Source organism: Rhopilema esculentum, chromosome 13 (genome assembly GCF_057945365.1).
Source record: "Rhopilema esculentum isolate cy_ngs chromosome 13, ASM5794536v1, whole genome shotgun sequence".
In the NCBI taxonomy this organism is placed as follows: Eukaryota; Metazoa; Cnidaria; class Scyphozoa; order Rhizostomeae; family Rhizostomatidae; genus Rhopilema; species Rhopilema esculentum.
Window position 1 is genome coordinate 11,401,159 of NC_142827.1, and position 18,029 is coordinate 11,419,187.

The 18,029-nt window shown below is 37.7% G+C and overlaps 1 protein-coding gene and 1 long non-coding RNA gene across 2 annotated transcripts; one reads left to right on the forward strand and one right to left on the reverse strand.

Annotated features, from left to right (window-relative positions):
• The first annotated feature begins 47 nt into the window (after positions 1-47).
• On the forward strand, positions 48-4,607 carry LOC135687417 (uncharacterized). Its single transcript, XR_010516211.2, has 4 exons — positions 48-624; positions 770-878; positions 1,231-1,267; positions 2,460-4,607. It is a non-coding gene; the product is annotated as an uncharacterized LOC135687417 (long non-coding RNA).
• Positions 4,608-6,860: 2,253 nt separating this feature from the next.
• On the reverse strand, positions 6,861-10,029 carry LOC135693699 (uncharacterized). Its single transcript, XM_065212242.2, has one exon. It carries the CDS (start codon positions 9,668-9,670, stop codon positions 7,466-7,468), a length of 2,205 nt encoding a protein of 734 aa, XP_065068314.2. The 5' UTR covers positions 9,671-10,029; the 3' UTR covers positions 6,861-7,465.
• Positions 10,030-18,029: the final 8,000 nt, after the last annotated feature.

Below are 18,029 nucleotides of genomic sequence, written 5' to 3' on the forward strand. Positions count from 1 at the left end.
TAATCTATGTACTCTACCGTAGGGTCACTGGCAAGCCCGCGTAGCGGGCTTCGTAGGGGATCTAACTAATACTAATGTGCGACTATGCAAATTTTCTCTAATCTCCTCAAACAAAAGCCCCACACAATGCACGAGCGGATCCCTCCATCAAAACCACCCAGCGCTTCAAAAGGTTACGAGCCAAAACCGCTTTGCCGATTTTCAAAATTCTTTTTTCCACTTCGTCCTGGATCCTCAAACTACTGCGTAGGGGGTTTCTTTTTTTCGTTTTTCCTCCCTTTTTATAGATATTTGTACCTTTTCTCCCGGGTTCGTTCCAAAATCGCTCCAAAACCTCTCCATCACGATTAGTGCTCTCCGAGCTCTTTGTCCCATTGTCCCGTTTCTAAAGGTTCTTTCTCTCTCTTTTCTCTTGGTCTCTACAAAAGATTTCAAAACTTCTTCCTCCAGCAATCGTTCCATTTCAAAGGAGGCTTTTCAAATGTGCTCATAATTTTTTGGTGATTTGGAATTGGATGATAATAAATCTACGTGCACTGCTGGTTGGCATTCCTTTTCGAACTCGAAGCGGTTGTCGACGGTCGTGTTCTACAGTGCTACAGTGCTACAGTGCTACAGCTGCAGGTGAGTCTCGCTAGCTTTTTATTATAAACTTTCTCGCTAGCTATTTTCCTTTCCTTTTTGTCGATCGATACCCCGTTTGTTGTTATTTCATTTGCAAGAGCCATGTAATTCGTGGTTTTGACGATCTTCCTTTTCTTCGTTTTAGTAGCTACGTACGTACGGTACACCCGCTGCTGCCCGTTTTTTGGTTTTGCGATTGCTGCTGGCTGATCCCCTTCTTCACTGGCATCAGAATCGATGGCATGTGAATACAGGTAAGCGCTGTTGTTCTTACGTGTTTTCGAAATTTAAATTATTTGACATGATTTCCTGCTCATTTGGATAAAATTGCACTAAAAACCGGCTGCTAGAACCCCGCCGCGAACGAAAAATGTTTACCTCTTCTCGTGGTTTTGTGCTAAAAGGAAACTGGATTGGCTTTATTGCAATCAGAGTATGAAGAATTGTGGTAGATTATTCCTGCTGTTTATTCTTGATGCAAGAAAATTTGATTTTCATAGGAAACCCGTTGCAATGCGAATTATGTAATCCCGCCAGCCCCCAACTTTTTATGCCTATCGAGAATCCTTTGCAGCAACCTTTTCTAACCGCCTTCCTTTTTTGTAGATAAACGATCGGATTCGCTGACTTTTTGGTACAACAAGTGAGTATTTTTCGATTAAAATTTCACTTTTTGTGCGATTTTCCCGCTGAGACTGAGGTTGGATTTGCCTGCCCCTCGAGTGAAAATTATTTCTAGCTTTTTGAGAGCATTTTTTCGGAATTATCAATAAATCATTCTAGAAACCATTTCAAATGACTTTTTGCTTATTTGGGTGAAATTACACTAAAAACCGGTTGCCAAAAGGGGTCGCTAGACCCGCCACGAACGTGTTTCTCTTAATGTTTTACCTCTTCGCAGTTTTGTCCTTCAAGGAAAATGGATTTGCTGTATTGCTCGCTTAACAAGAACAAATTCAAATGATTTTATGCTTAATTTGATGAAATTACACTAAAAACCGGTCGCTTACTGCTAGACCCCCGCCGCGAACGGCGAATTTCCACCTCTTTTCGTGGTTTTGTACTGAAAGGAAGCTGGATTGTTACGGTAGATTGTGCCTGCATCATTTTCGGAATTGTAAATTAATCATTATAGAAACCATTTCAAATGACTCTATGCTTATTTGGGTGAAATTACACTAAAAATCGGTTGCTGAAAGGAGTCGCTAGACCCGCCACGAACGTGTTTCTCTGAATTGTTTACCTCTTGCGTAGTTTTCTGCTTAAAAGAATATGGATTGGCTCTATTGCCATCAGAATAGAGAGAACCATTTCAAATGAATTTATTTTTAATTTGATGAAATTACACTAAAAACCGGACGCTAAAAATGGATAGCTAAACCCGCCGCGAGCGTGTTTCTACAAAATTTTTACCTCTTCCGTAGCTTTGTGCTAAAAAGAAAATGGATTGGCTCTATTGCCATCAGAATAGGGAGAACCATTTCAAATGAATTTATTTTTAAATTGATGTAATTACACTAAAAACCGGTGGCTAAAAATGGGTAGCTAAACCCGCCGCGAACGTGTTTCTCCGAAATTTTTACCTCTCGCGTAGTTTCGTGCTAAAAAAAATAGATTGGCTGTATTACCCTCTAAAAAAGAGCAATTTCAAATGATTTTGCGCTTATTTCGACGAAATTACACTAAAAACCAGCCGCTTGAAGGGCTGGCTAGGCTCTCGAGGCGAACAAATTTTCTGAAATTTTTACAAAGCATTATGACCATCGATTTCCTTAGAACGTGCTTTCATTAACCATAGAATAACATCTTAATTATTTTTTTTGTTCTTCATCTAGATCAAATAGCGTTTCAAGCAATGATTACGACGCAGACGTGATTCTCGGACCTTCGAAACGAAATTCGTGGCATTTATGTTGTCGTTAAATCGAACAAAGAAACATGAAAAAACTTGACTGTGGAGAAACGGACTAAAGTTATTTAGATTAGCTGTTGTCCGTAAATTGTATTTTGTTAATTTGTTGTTAGAGTAAGATTCCTTTCTGATGCACGAAACTTGGCTGTTTTTTATCTTTCTATTTCTTAACTGCTTTGTTCCTGCAGTGTTTCAAAAGCTAATTGTGACGGAGATTTGATATGTGGACCTCAAATGTATAGAACTGCGTAATAACTCTATAACTCTTTGGAGTTTAGAAGAGGAGTCGTTAATTCTTTTATGAATCGACATTTTTTAAGGAATTTTGATGCTTAAGAAATTTTTAGATGATATATATCTAAACGAGCACCATGGACCAATAACGGCTAACAGGAATTTATTGTTGGAAAACGTTAATGTTTGATTCAAAATAAACAGAGGAACTTTAAAGGTGGCCCCAAATTATATCTTAAAACAGCATCACAAATGAACAAGAATTGAACGAAATGCTATGTTAAAGATATTCACGCTGGATTCAAAATGAACATTACAGCATTAAGAATGGCCTTAGAAAATATTTATAAGCGCCCTATAAGTCGACGAGGGCTAAGAGTGTATGATTGGACAACTTAAAAATTTGATTCTGACTAAATAGGAGAAATTATAGGATTAACTCGTGAAAATGATGGGGGCTGGCAGAAGTATGTAGCTGTCAAGTTTAAAGTAGAATTCAGAATATTTAACAAAGCTTTTAGATAAGCCTGCAAGATATTTAAACGAGCACCACGATTCACCGAGAGATAAAAGAAAATGGAAGTTTCAAAACATTGCAATTAGAATAAGCAGGAGAAATAAAGAGGGTAACCCGTGAAAGTATTTAAGCAAGGACCCCAAATAGATCGTGGCTTACAAAATGTATTGAAGCAACTTTCTGTATTGCCTTGATATTGCAACCGTTTATGTATCAAATTGATATGCACATTTTAATAAACGGAAGAGTAGCTCCCAGTAAATCCCGCTCTTTGGGCACCCTATGGCCCCAAAATGGGATAGTAAGATTAGCTTCTGAATAAGTCAAGAGTGCTATTAACCTTGATTTCAAAGGGCTTCAGATGGTGATGAAAGCCATGATATTGCTAATTGGTAATCATAATAATCAAGGAACTACTTATTGGATTGATTCTATTAGGAATTTCGCAAGTATGGGTATCTGGAGCCAGCAAGTAATTAAGTTTGGGTTTACTTTTCTAAAAGGATTTACTGAATTACAATCAAGGTAATAAAGCATTATCTTCCTACACGAAAATAGCTCTTATCTCAATAGGGTTGTTGCTGCAAGTAAATAATACTTTGTCCTCGAGCAATTATTTCCTGCTCTTGCCAATAGTATATGATACTCACAGTAGGCGTGACTATGGATTGGATTAATTATGTTTGTCTTTTGTCATGCTTAGAATGTGCTTGCCTGCTTGCCGTATGATATTACACTTTTTGCTTGCATTCCTTATTAAATTGAAAGAATGTAAGAGGGCATTGTTTTTTTACTTTGATTTTCAGGATAGATTCAATTTTAATTTTATTTGTCAGAGGAGTAAACAAATAAGTAAAGTTGGGAAGTCTTACCATGAAATTCTATGGAAAATTAAAACAGGAGACTTAGGGGGTAACCCATTAAAATATCTAAACGAGGAACACGAATAGACCTGGGCTTCCAAATGTTTTGAAGCAACTTTCAATTAACGGAAGACTAGCTCCCCTACGAAGCCCGCTACGCGGGCTTGCCAGTGACCCTACGGTAGAGTACATAGATTAGCCTCGGAAAAGACAAGAATTTTCTTAAAACCCCCTGTGAATGATAGTAAAATTAGCCTCGGTAAAGACAAGAATTCTTTCGAAGCCCCTAATGAGTATGCAGATTAGCCTCGGAAAAGACAAGAGGTGTATCAAACTCGATTTGAAAAAAATTGGCTCCGCACAGGTCACGTGATAAAAAAATTACTCGCACTCCTGTGACTATCGCTAGGAAGGGGGGAGCCTCTACCCCTTCTCTATTTCAGGCGACCCCCTGACTAGCGATAGTCACAGGAGTGCGAGTAATTTTTTTATCACGTGACCTGTGCGGAGCCAATTTTTTTCAAATCGAGTTTGATACACCTCTTGTCTTTTCCGAGGCTAATCTGCATACTCATTAGGGGCTTCGAAAGAATTCTTGTCTTTACCGAGGCTAATTTTACTATCATTCACAGGGGGTTTTAAGAAAATTCTTGTCTTTTCCGAGGCTAATCTATGTACTCTACCGTAGGGTCACTGGCAAGCCCGCGTAGCGGGCTTCGTAGGGGAGCTAGTTTGTTCTTCTATTTCGTGTCCAAAACTTTCCTTAGTATTCTTGATGTTCCCAGAAGGCAGGTCCTTTGCACTACTTCAATCCAAACTTTGCACTTTAGTTGCTCTAGGTAATTTTTGAATCTTTTGGTCACTGAGCCTAACGCTCCGATGATAACTGGAATGATGAGAACTTTATTGACTTCACCTTTATAGACTTTGAATATCTCGTACTTCAGATCGCAGTAAGCACTTTCTTTTCCATTTCTTTTTTCTCAATTCTGGTATCGAAGGGACATGCCACGTCTATTATATAACATGTTTTTGACTTTTTTTCAATGACAACTATATCTGGCCTGTTATGTTCGATTTTAGACTCAGTTTGAATGGAGAAGTCCCATAGAAGTCTAATTGCTTCATTTTCTAGTACAGCAATTGTGTTATCTACAAAGTGATCGTTGTTCTTTGATCCGCAAGGAAATCCAAACTTGTGGCACAGATGCCAATGTATCACAGCAGCCACTTTATCATGAAGCCATTTCTTGTACTCATTTTGTGCCAGTTTTTTACACTCCGAGACAATGTGGCTTATAGTCTCATCCCGCTCCCCGCACATTCGATACATTGCGGATCCTTGCCTTTTATCTATCATAACCGATATCCAGTTTGTTCTAAGTGCAATGGTTTTTCGCTAAACCTTTCTTTTCTGTTTTCAATGATCATTCTCTTCTTTTCCCCTGGGCTTTGTCTCTCTTTGATGATATTGTCTTTGCGCACTTCTTTCAGTAGTTGTTCTTGCTTAGTATTTATATAATATCCAAGGCTATTCTCTTCTATAGTGATACAATCCTCTATACTAATTAGCCCCGACCTCCTTCTTTTCTCTTCCAAAACAGTCTGTCTACATCTTTCTGTGGGTGCATGCACAGGTATACAGTTAGCAGTTTTCGTGTTTCCTGTCCATTTCTCGTAAGTCTTCCTTTGTCCCGTTTACAATTCCTGCGCTATATCGCACTGTTGCAACTGCCCATGAATTTATTGACTCGATTGTATTCTTTCCATTAAGACTTGCTTTTAGAACCTTTCTTACCCTCCTGAAGTATTTTTTCTTGGTCATTTGTTTCATTTCGTTGTTCTTGATATCATCACTTTGAAGAATGCCGAGATATTTATATCCCTCACTTTGCTCCAAAGATCTTATCTCTGCTCCATCTGGTTATGCTATGCCTGAACTTTCCACAATATGACCTCTTATCAGCTTAACCATTGCGCATTTTTGGATGCCGAATTCCATACCGATATCTTCACTAAAGATTCTCACCGTCTGTACAAGTGTGTCAAGCTCTTTTTCATTTTTTGCGTATAGCTTCAGATCATCCATAAAGAGAAGATGATTTATCTTGCCACGGTCTATTCCAAGCTTATATCCATCTCCCATTCCATTCAACAATGCAGATAATGGTATCAAACATAGAACAAACAAGATTGGAGATAAACTGTCTCCCTGAAAAATCCCTCTCCTAATATTCACCATTCCTAATCCATCTGTACCGGATGTTAACTCTACCTTCCAGGAATTCATAGAATTTGTTATCAGTCGCCCAACGCTTTCAGATATCTTAAACATTTGCAGACATCGTTTGATCCAGGAGTGGGGCACCATATCATATGCCTTCTTGTAGTCAATCCACGCAAGGCATAGGTTTGTCATTCTCCTTTTGCAGTTCTTGATAACCATTTTATCGATCAAAAGCTGGTTTTTAGTACCCCTACTATTTCGCCTGCAACCTTTCTGTTCTTTCTGTACTATTATTATCATTATTATTATTATTTTTGTCATTATTATTATTATTATTATTATTATTATTATTATTATTATTATTATTATTATTATTATTATTGTTATTATTATTATTATTATTATTATTAATATTATTCAACTCTTCTCATGGTTTTGATGGTATACCAGTGTTTTGTCTATGATCAGGCCACCTCCCGTGGCTTAAGGTGGTAATTAACACTAAATTTCTTAGAAGCACTAACATTAAACAAAATCAATTTCCAAAAAGGCTCTATGATGCAGGACAAAATAAACTTAGCTGATGTGAATGCATAGAATGGACTATCATTCTGACGGATTTTTTATTTGTTTATTCTATAAATAGAATATGCAAATTAGCGAAATGCGCACACAAGGGTAAAACTTGGAGATGTATTTATTAAGAGACTGTTAATCATGCACTTATGAAATCTTGCATGTAGCTTAAACTATTGAACCTCTATGCAATGAGTGTAACACTTTTTAAAAAAATGATTCATAATGCTTTCTATTCCAAATAAGGATGTTTTCCATAGCAACGGTTGCCATGTGAAACACAAACTATTTTTTTTCCACTCATTGCACTCTTCAAGTCTAATCCTATGCCACTGCAAAATTTCATGAGTGTACAGTAAAAGATTTGGAGTACACTTAGTCTCCAATATGGTGTGGTACTAAAATCTCCTATTTTGAGAAAACGGCTGTTAAAGTTTTCATATAATTGTCAAGTTGACAGAGCGGGTTATATCATCTAAAATCAGTTTTAAAACATCAATAAGACTTCCAGCTCATAAGCCAGAAGAGTTACCATGAATCCTTTCAAAGATAGGTTCTCTAAATAGAATTTTAGGTTCCTCTGTTTTGCTGTCCTCTGATAACTCTTCATCTTGCGTTTTTTTATGTTTTCCAGTATTTCCTTTTCTCTGATTTTTTCCCAAAGTCTTGCTTCCTATGGATGGTTTTCTTTTTTTAGCAACTGGAAAGTCTGGCTCAGGGTTAGTGCCAAAGCCCCCTGGTAAATAACTCATATCACTTTTCTTTTTTGACGCTTGTCTCTTTCTTGTTCTTGTTCTGATGTATTTCTCAGAGATCTTTTGAGCTGCTGATTGTAGCCTAGTTTTATCTTGAAATCTGAGCCCTCTAAATGTGTTTTTTCCAATGTGTACCCTTGACTTCTCAAACAGCTTGGCTTTGGATGCAGCACCTGTATTTGAAACAGCAATTGTTTCACACACTGCAACCACGACTCTTCTCTTGCCACAAAATCTGGTCTTGGGACACCTTGCCCAGACTTGTCCATTGACACACTCATTCTGATTTTGTGTCATGCCGGCAAGACATCTCTGAAGGAGAACTCTATCAGAAAGTCTTGTAAAAATGGGCTTTAATTCATCATGAAACACCTCTGGTAGTCTGCCTTCTTCAGAATATGATTTTGTATTATGAATTTTATCTTTCACAAATTTGCACCAAGTGTCGCTGGCTTGGGGACAATAACGATGTTGTTGCTCAAGGCTTTCATTTGAGTTGGCAATAGTGTGGCAAAATATTGCCCAAACAGCTCTATGCATCCCTTCCAAATTATTTTTGTTGCTCCTGATTGCCTTTCCATAATACCCTTGAATTTTATCAATTACAAGATCTGTGAGCCTTGCTTTACCACCAACAGTTTTTCCATCAGAAAGTTTCATTCCTTTCTTCCCTTTCTTGTAACTTCTAAGAGCTGTTCCCATCCTTTTTTGTATGTGGCCCACACAGTCCTCTTTTACAATTGGATATCTGTCTCCATACTTGTCTTGTATGGCAGCTTTCACTTTACCAAATGAATTTGAATCACCATCACCTACATATGTGGTATACTTGAGATGTCTCTTTTCGATTGATCTGGAGAATATATCAACTGCTGCAGATGATTCCATAGCATCGGAGGTTCCCTTATGATTTATGTTACAAAATGGTTTATGTGTCTCCTGCCATTGATTCATCTCATCTGTATCATTTCCAAGTTTCTTAGTGGCTTTGCTGCATTGGTGACACACCAATGACTTAACTTCATAGTCTAATATATCTCCAGTTCTAGCAGACATGACAAAAACTATGCCAATCTTTGATGCATGTCCTCTTCGTTGCCATGTGCCATCCACTGTCACACTACATGGTAGTGCTCCATCAGAATCTTCATCGATGAGTTCTGGATTCTCAGAAGAGATCAAATCTCTAAGACGTTGTGCGGCAGCACGCATCACTTCCTCTGCATTTGTCACTGATGCAGACTCTATAAACTTCACTTGGGCAGCAAATGCTGGTTGAGAAATTGGAGCAGGAAGGTTCATTTGTGTGCAAAAGTTCTGTAGGCTTGACCGTCCTCCCCCACTGGACATTGTGGCTATCACTGATCTTCTGTTTACTTCATATGATCCACCTCCTTTTCCACCAATCTGTTTGCTTGTTTCAAGGTTGTAAGAAAAGTTGCAATTTTTACAAGTAACAACACATTTTTCAGCAAGTCCATCTCTTTGACTATTTATTTGTTTTATAACAAGCTCAGACTTTGATTTACGACATTTTCTACAAACTGTTGCTTCGTTCAAAAATTGCTGCAGCAGTGTGAAGTCCTGTAATTTATAGCCATGGGCTTCCTCGATTGTTGGGGTTTTCAGTCCAAGATTTACCCGAGCACTTCTTGTAAGCTGTGGTATACTGTTTTCAAATTCCAAAAATGATGAATTGTCAAGTTTATGTTGGCTTCTGCTCGTTTTTTTGTCATCTGGGGTGCTATGATGGTGAAGTGCTAGCTCTATTTCACTTCGTTGATGGCTAGGCCCCGGCCGTGGCTCATCCGCTGCTTCATCCTCAGCCAACGAACTGCTAATGGTGAAACTTTCCAACTCTAGCTGTGAATTTAAACTTTTTTCTGATTCTTTATTTCCTTTTCCATAAAAAACTTTCTTTCTTTTCTTTCGAGTTACAGATCTAAACTTTTTCCTCGCCATGTAGGACTGTTGGAATAGCTTCGGCTTTTTCTTCCGTTCTTTTAATTGAATTGAATTGAACTGAATTGTGGGTAGAAACGGACAGGACCTTTGGAATACTGGAGAGTGGATTTTTTCCGAAATACCTTGTGGGGTGCCTGAGAAACTTCCAAAATTGTCACCCTAGCAACCAAACTTTTCGGTTGCTAAGCACACTAACTAATTGTTTGGGGCTTTTTTCACCCTTTATGATTAGGATAATTTGAAAAAATTCTTTTCATACAAATTTTGAAGCATTAAAGTACTACTTGACATAAAAATCCCAGATTAGCAGTTTCTCACCAAGACCAGTATTTTTTACTGTTAATGACCACCTTAAGATAATAGATCTTTAGTCTTCCATGCAAACCAGTCTTTCTTTTCCAGCTCTCTATTTCGTCCTATTTGCTGTAATCCAAAACTTTTCTCATTATTCTAGCAATGCCCAACAAACAAGCTTTTTGCAGAGGATCTAAACCAGGTTTAAAGTCGATATTTTCAAGATACTTTGCAACATTCTTCGTGACTATTCCTAGCGCACCAATGACAATTGGTATTATGTATACTTTTGTTATTTCTCTGTTCCAAACCTTCAAAAGTTCATACTTCAGATCTGTATAGTGCTCAAACTTTTCCTTCTCCTTCTTTTCAACTCTTGTGTCAAAAGGACATGCCACCTCTATAATATAGCATGTTCTTCCTTTCTTATCCAGTAGGACTAGATCAGGCTTGTTATGGTCAATTCTTATTATTATTATTATTATTATTATTATTATTATTATTATTCTTATTCAACTCTTCTCATGGTCTTGATGGTATACCAGTGTTTTGTCTATGATCAGGCCACCTCCCGTGGCTTAAGATAATAGATCTTTAGTCTTCCATGCAAACCAGTCTTTCTTTTCCAGCTCTCTATTTCGTCCTATTTGCTGTAATCCAAAACTTTTCTCATTATTATTATTTATTATTGTCAAAATTGTTTCTGTTGCTTTTTGTTGTGTCCACTATACTGCTGGCTAATGCCTAGGCAGACTATTTTTGTTGTTCTATTTTCTTTCATAAAAAGTTTTAACAATCTCGCAGTTTTGGCTGAGTACCCATTTTTGACATTGCTCGATTACTAATTTTGCCTCCTTCTCTCCTTTACATAGTCTCTTGATATGACACTCCAATTGCTTGCTGTAACAGCCTAGAAAGTCAAATACAACATTGATTTGATCTATTTCGTATCCACGATTTAACCGTTCCAGTGACTTCCTCATTTCAGAATACTTGTCTTGTTTTTCTTTCTCTCTCTTGGCAATACATCCAGGTGCACATATAGTCCCCTCTATCAAACTGACCTTTTTTCCTACTTTGTCAATTATCAGCATATCAGGCTTAATGGCATTGTTGCTTGGTCTTTTGTCTAAGTGCATCGGTATGTCCCACATAATCTTAGCACGATCATTTTCGATGCTTGCAAGAGGTAATGCTTGCTTGTACCATGGAACTCCACGATTATTTCCATCAAATTCAAACTTTGCTCGTATTAGATGATAGATAGGTCTTAACATTCTATCGTGTCGTGCCTTGTAGAGTGTTTGTGCTAATGCTGCACAGGAGCACAGCAAATGAACGACTGTTTCTTCTGCTTGCTTACATAGACTACATGTTGTATTTGCAGTTTCCATCTTTGACTTGTACTTTGAATACGCTTTGGTAGGTAGTAACTGTTGCTTTATTGATTCATTTGTCGATAAGACTATATCTGGGATGTTTTTCCAGCTTCGAAAAATTTTTCTACTGTTCTTTGATATTTCATCATTATCTAGTATTGAAACCGTGTAGAATCCTACTCTTTCTTCATATAGTCTTTGAAGGATACTTCCTAGTCTGCGTTGGATCTGTATATAGTTGTCATCTTTTAACTCTACTCTTTCCTGTTCATAGCTTAATACAGACTTTTCCTCTAAAAGGCTCAAGTCAGCTTTGAAATGTTCCTTTGCGTACCTTGTTGCTTCAACAAAAGTTGACTTGAAGTTCTTTTTGCTTTTGTAATGTTGGAACGAGCGTACCAGCTTTATTCTTGGATCTTTGCTTATGTTAATGTGCCACCTTAATTTTTGAGATCTTATAGGTATCCTCTACAGACTTGAAGCCCCTTCCACCACATTTTTGTGGCAAATAGAGCATTGCTATTGATTCTGAGATGTGTTTTCCTTTATGCATCTCGACTACCTTTCTGCTTTTCCTGTCAAGATTTTGAATATCTGCTATCAACCAATTACTTGTCCCCATGAAGTATTCTAATGTAGGCAAAGCAAAGACGATGCAAGCTGTCTGTTTTCTTGGTACTGACAAGGGTGATGACCATATAACATTCAATCTTCGTAGATACTCTTTTTCTGCTTGTTGGAACGTGAACTTGTCCAGCTGTTCGAAATTTTCATACTTTCCAAGAAATTTGTACTTGTCGCTAGATTCCATAACTGAGATGGAATCCTTTGCCCCTATTGGTAAATCTTCGCTCTTTGATACTTTCCCTCTAACTACATGCAAAGAAGCACACTTTTCCAGGCCCCAGGACATCCCAATATCTTCATACATTTCCTTAACTTTCTTTGTCACGACTGATATTTTGTTCTCTGATTTTGCATAGAGTTTCAAATCGTCAACAAATAATAGGTGTGTTATCTTCATTGTCCTGTCGTGCGTCAGTTGGTAACCCTCATATCCTCTAATCGTCCAAGCTATTGGGTCAAGACATAGTACAAAAAGCCTGACAACAAAGCTGTCTCCTTGCAGTATACCTCTCTTGACATTTATTGGCTCCAATTGTTCCTTTCCATTTACTGTATCGACGGTTATTGAGATTTTCCAGCCTTTCATTATGTTTTCTACAAACTTTATGATTGGTTTGTTTGTCTTATTCATTGATAACACCTTAAGAATCCAAGCGTGTGTCACGGAATCAAATGCTTTTCTTACATCAGTCCAAACCATTGATAAATTCTTTTTATTCATTTTTGCATCTTCTAGGATCATTTTGTCAATTAACATGTTGTCAGTGCATCCCATTACTCCAGGTCTACCTCCTCTCTGATCCATCTGTAGCGTCTTTAATGGTAGATATTCGCCTACGAGTGAAGTGATTGACTTGTACATCGTATTTAAGCAGGTGATGGGACGATGGTCAGGTGCTTTTGGTTGGAGCTTTTTTGGGTGTAGCCCACATCTTCCTTCAAGTAACCATGTGGGAATAGGTGTCTGCTTGTTAATCAGTTCAGTGACTGCTACCGATATACCTTCGTGTGTAGTTGTAAACGCTTTGAGCTAGTAATTCACTATTTTATCTTTACCGGGTGACGACCAGTTTTTTTTCGTTTTAAGCATATTCGTGAATTTCTCCTTTGTGATATTTACGATTTCATCATCATTGACTGCTGTTGACTGACTAATGGCTTGTTCAACGTCTTTGATCCATTTTGCTTCCAGATTTACCTTCGATTCTTCGCTCCAAATTTTTGGCCAGTAGTCTTCAAAATCTTCTTTGGTAAGTGTTGTTTGGCTTCCGGTTTTGTCTCTTCTTGTCTTAAAACTCACATCATCCGAGTCATCGTTTTTCCGGATTTCTCTAAACGTGTTGTATACTTTTCTTTAGTCTGTGTCATATAGCCTGTTAATTTTGTTTCTCACGATCTGGCCTTTTTTCTTTTCCTTATTGTATTTCATTGATTTTACCACACTAATCTTGTGTTCCCTTATTTCCAGTAGCCCATTTAGGGTTATTCTACCCTTCAGTTCTCTTTTCATCCACCTCCTGTTTCTTCTCATGTTTCTCGTAAGTTTCTTATTATTCTTTATTCTCTGTATTTCCTCGGCAATTTGTGAGATCTTGCCCCTAATTTTGTTCATTTTCTCATTCATTCGTTTTTCCCAGACTGGAATTCCCTTTTGCTTTCCCTGGTTGTTGCTGTTGTTATTCCCATCTTTATGATCGCATGCTAACTTCCATCCACAAATCATTGCATACATTGCACAGTTCACATCCCACAGGTATTTCGTTGGTTCTTCCTTTGGGCTATGCATTTCCAAACCCATAAGAATTCCTTGCAGGTCTTGCAGTTCTTTACATGTTGGCTTCTTTTTTACATATGTGTTTAAACCACGTCTACTCCAGTCCCCAGGGATTGTTTTTACATCAAGATATTTTTGTTTGACTTTTTCTTGTATTCCTTTGAAATGACTGTCTAGCTCCGCATCTGGCGTAAAGGGTGGATTTTCAATGCTCCTTTGTTCGGTTTCTACATTATTCAATGCAGCATTGTCTTGTATTTGGCATTCTGTTTGTTCTATTATCTCATTTTGTATTGTCTGTTGGTCTGTTATTGTCACCTTCTCAATGCGTGCAGCTTGGTCTCGCAAGTTCTGTGCTGTTTTGCCTAAATCTGCGTAACCAATTTCTTCCCAAAAGATTTTTGTGAGCTCCATCACTCCAGTCTTTCGTCCATTTCGTTTGCGTGGGCAGTCAGCTCTTGTATGGGTACTTTTGGCCTTTTCTCTGCAGTTGAGTAGATCCATATTCATTTTTGCGGTCCAATTTGTTTTTGATTGGCGTCGAGCATGGCTGCTTTGATGTTGTTCCCCATCTTCCATTCTGTATTTCGCTTTTGCGACTCCTGTTTGACTTTGGAAGTGTTGCAGGTCGCTAATTATACATTGGTATATAGATATCAATAATATAATTACATGCTCCTTTCCTAAAATACGCATAATGAGAGCATTATTTTAGGTTCGCGTGCGAGATTCCAAACACGTCCTCTCAGCACGGCACCATCATCATGATTATTATTATTATTATTATTATTATTATTATTATTATTATTATTATTATTATCATTATTATTATTATGACACATTCGCTCTTTATGGAAAAATACCAGCAGTAGCACAAATATACAATATGATATATATAGGAACACGAAAGAAGCATTAAAGGCTGTCCAGCAAGAACATAAAGATCGTCTGCAAAACAATCTAACTTCCCAAGGATCTTTATTATCACATCTTTTTAACCAGGATCTTCCACAAATAAACAAACTTTGGTCCAAGGTGCAAAGTATCATGCCTCAGAATATTTTCAATTTCACCATAAGGTACCTAAGCAATACCCTTTCTACACAGAAAAACTTGAAAAAGTGGAACTTGAGCCAGACTTCTGACTGTTCTTTCTGTTTTATGCCAGAAACCCTCCTTCACGTTGTTGCTGGCTGCAAAACATACCTGGAACAAGGCCGATACACCTGGCGTCATAACTCTATCTTAAACTTTCTAGCTACGTCTCTTAAAGCTGTTAATGAATCTACCATCTACGCTGATATACCTGGCTATCTTTCACCATCAATCATAACTGGAGAAAACCTTCGCCCAGATCTTCTCTTGAAGACTAACAACAACTACCTATACATCTTAGAGCTTACTGTTGGTTTTGAATCTAATCTTGACACAAATGCAACAAGAAAACATAGCAAGCATGCTTCTCTCCTATCTGACTTACAGCGGAAGTTCAAATGTGTCTCTTTTGTGAATCTTTCTATGAGCTCTCTTGGCATCTTTGGCAATTCCTGTATCTCCTTCTTCAAAATGTGCGACTCTCTCTCCATCGATCAACAACAAAAACGGTATCTCATCTCTAAACTTTCCAACATTGCCATCCGTACTACGTACTCATATTTTGTTGCAAAAATAAACCATGGACAAATCCGGAATTACATCCGTTTTAATTTCGGTTGTTTTATTTTTCTCAGTTTTTCCTTCTACCTTACGATTGTTATAGTTTTTTCTTGTAAAACCAGGCTAGCCAATTGCAAATTACCTTGTAATAGTGAGATTTGTAATTGTAGTTCAAATTGAATTGAAAATGAAATGTTTCCATTATTATTATTATTATTATTATTATTATTATTGTTATTATTATTGATATTAATGTCGTTTTGGTTTTCGTTTTGTCGTTTTTATTATTATTGATATTAATGTTGATTAATGTCGTTGAGCTTTGGCGCACAGATGCCATCGTGCACGGCTCTCGTTTTATAGCTATTTAACTGCCTGGAAACTTACATCAAGGGATTCAAATACTACTTATTTTTTATTGTGTCAACAAAGTATCTTTTTCGAATATGTTTCGTTCGTTCGTGCTTTGGATATTGCTGTTTTTCGCAATTTGTTCGTTCTGCGGTAAAGAATTTCAGGCCTTAGGCCGCCATACTTGGAGGTGCAAGCGACGGTTGGACAACAATGACAGTGGCCCGTCGGGATCAATTAACATTCCATTTATTGAAATAGAAAACGAAAGCGCGTCTGTCATCAACGAAAGAATTGTCAAATGCTCATGTGGTAAAGAATGCAAGGGGATGAAAGGATTGAAAATGCATCAAAGGAGATGTCGAGTCATTAGCGGTTTCCAAAGTGACGACACTTTCGAACAGGTATCAGAGGAAACCCTAGACAATGAGATTGTATTTGCCGATATCTCTTTGAATGAATATTTTGAACTGAAACCTGGCGTTTGTCTTCTAAGGTCAAACGAAGAATGGACTGTCGCTAACGAATACTTCAAATACTTTTTTACAATCAACCCCATGGACCTTTCCTCAATTGATCAATCGATACAGTCAATGAATCAAGCAATTTATAATTATTTCAGAGATACTTGCGGATTTGTCGAAGAAGTAAATGAAGAACTTGCTGCAAAATATCAAGACCATGCTACCAAAAATTGAAAAAAGAACTACAGTTATTGAAAAGAAACGGCGCACCTGTCATTGAAATTAAATACGTTTCACGGCTCTTAAGACAACGACTTAACTCATCTGCTTCTACCGTAGTTAAAAACATCTCAAATCATGATAACTTCATTTCAAAGAGTTTTTGGGGATACGTCAAACGTGTTCTCCAAACAAGCTCGACTCTGCTGCCTTCCTTTTCCAAAGATCAATGCTCTCAGTATTTCTTTAAAATGTTTTCTTCTCTGTCGCCATGCAAAAACTTTTCTATTCCTTCATGGATTCCATCTCTTAGGGAGCCTGACCACCCTTTTCCTTTGAAGCCCCCTTCTTATGAAAAGATCACATCAGTAATTCGGCGTATGAAATCTTCAGCCACTCCATGTCCCCGTGACAAAATTTTCATCATTGTTTTTAAACGATGTCCATATTTACGCTCTTTAATAACAAATAACATTCATAATATCTGGCTCTCTGGAAAAGTTCCTTTAGAGTGGAAAAAGGCATGCACTATCCTAATTCACAAAAAGGGTAGCAATGACGATCCAGCAAACTTCAGGCCAATCACTCTTGAGCCAGTGCCTTTGAAAATCTTCACATCATGCCTGCGTGACAGTCTATCCAATTTTCTTAAAGTTAATGGTCTCATTGAGCACGAAATACAAAAAGGCTTCACCTCGAATATTTCAGGGACCTTAGAGCATACTGCCATGATGGCTCAGGTCATAAACAAAGCTCGTATCAAACAACGTTCACTAGTTGTCACTCTTCTCGATCTTAAAAATGCCTTTGGTGAAGTACATCATAATTTGATACCCACTATACTGTCTTATCATCATATCCCTGACAACATACAGCTTCTTATTTCTAGCCTTTACACCGATTTTAAAACCTCTATCATCACAAGCCGCTATAATACTCCTGCTATTCCAGTCCGTCGCGGTGTTCTTCAAGGCGACTGCCTCAGTCCTCTACTATTTAATCTATGCTTCAACACATTCATACAGTACATAAAAGCTGAAAAATACAAACAGTTAGGTTTTTCCCTACATGATCAGAACGACCGTATGTTTCAACCAGTCCATTGGTTCCAATTCGCAGACGATGCTGCCGTTATCACCAGCAATGAGAAAGAAAACCAACTTCTACTGAATTGTTTCACTCGCTGGTGCCAATGGGCTAACATGATCATACGTGTCGATAAATGCATCACTTTTGGAATAAAGAAATTTTCCACACGTTCTCTTCAGTATCAACCTAAGCTTTTCATAAACAACGAATCTATCCCACCTGTCTCGAATGGAAATTCTTTTAAGTACCTCGGTCGTCATTTTGACTTTGAAATGACAAACCAAGAACATAAATCTGATCTTTTATCATCACTGTCCAACATGCTCAAACAAATTGATTCCCAGCCTCTACATGCAAAAAATAAATTGCTTCTTTATCACAACTTTGTTCTTTCTAAAATCTCTTGGAACCTTACTGTAGCAGATCTTTCAAAGACGTGGGTTGTCGAGAATCTTGACAGCCTCGTATCCAAATACATCCGCCAGTGGCTCGACCTCCCAATA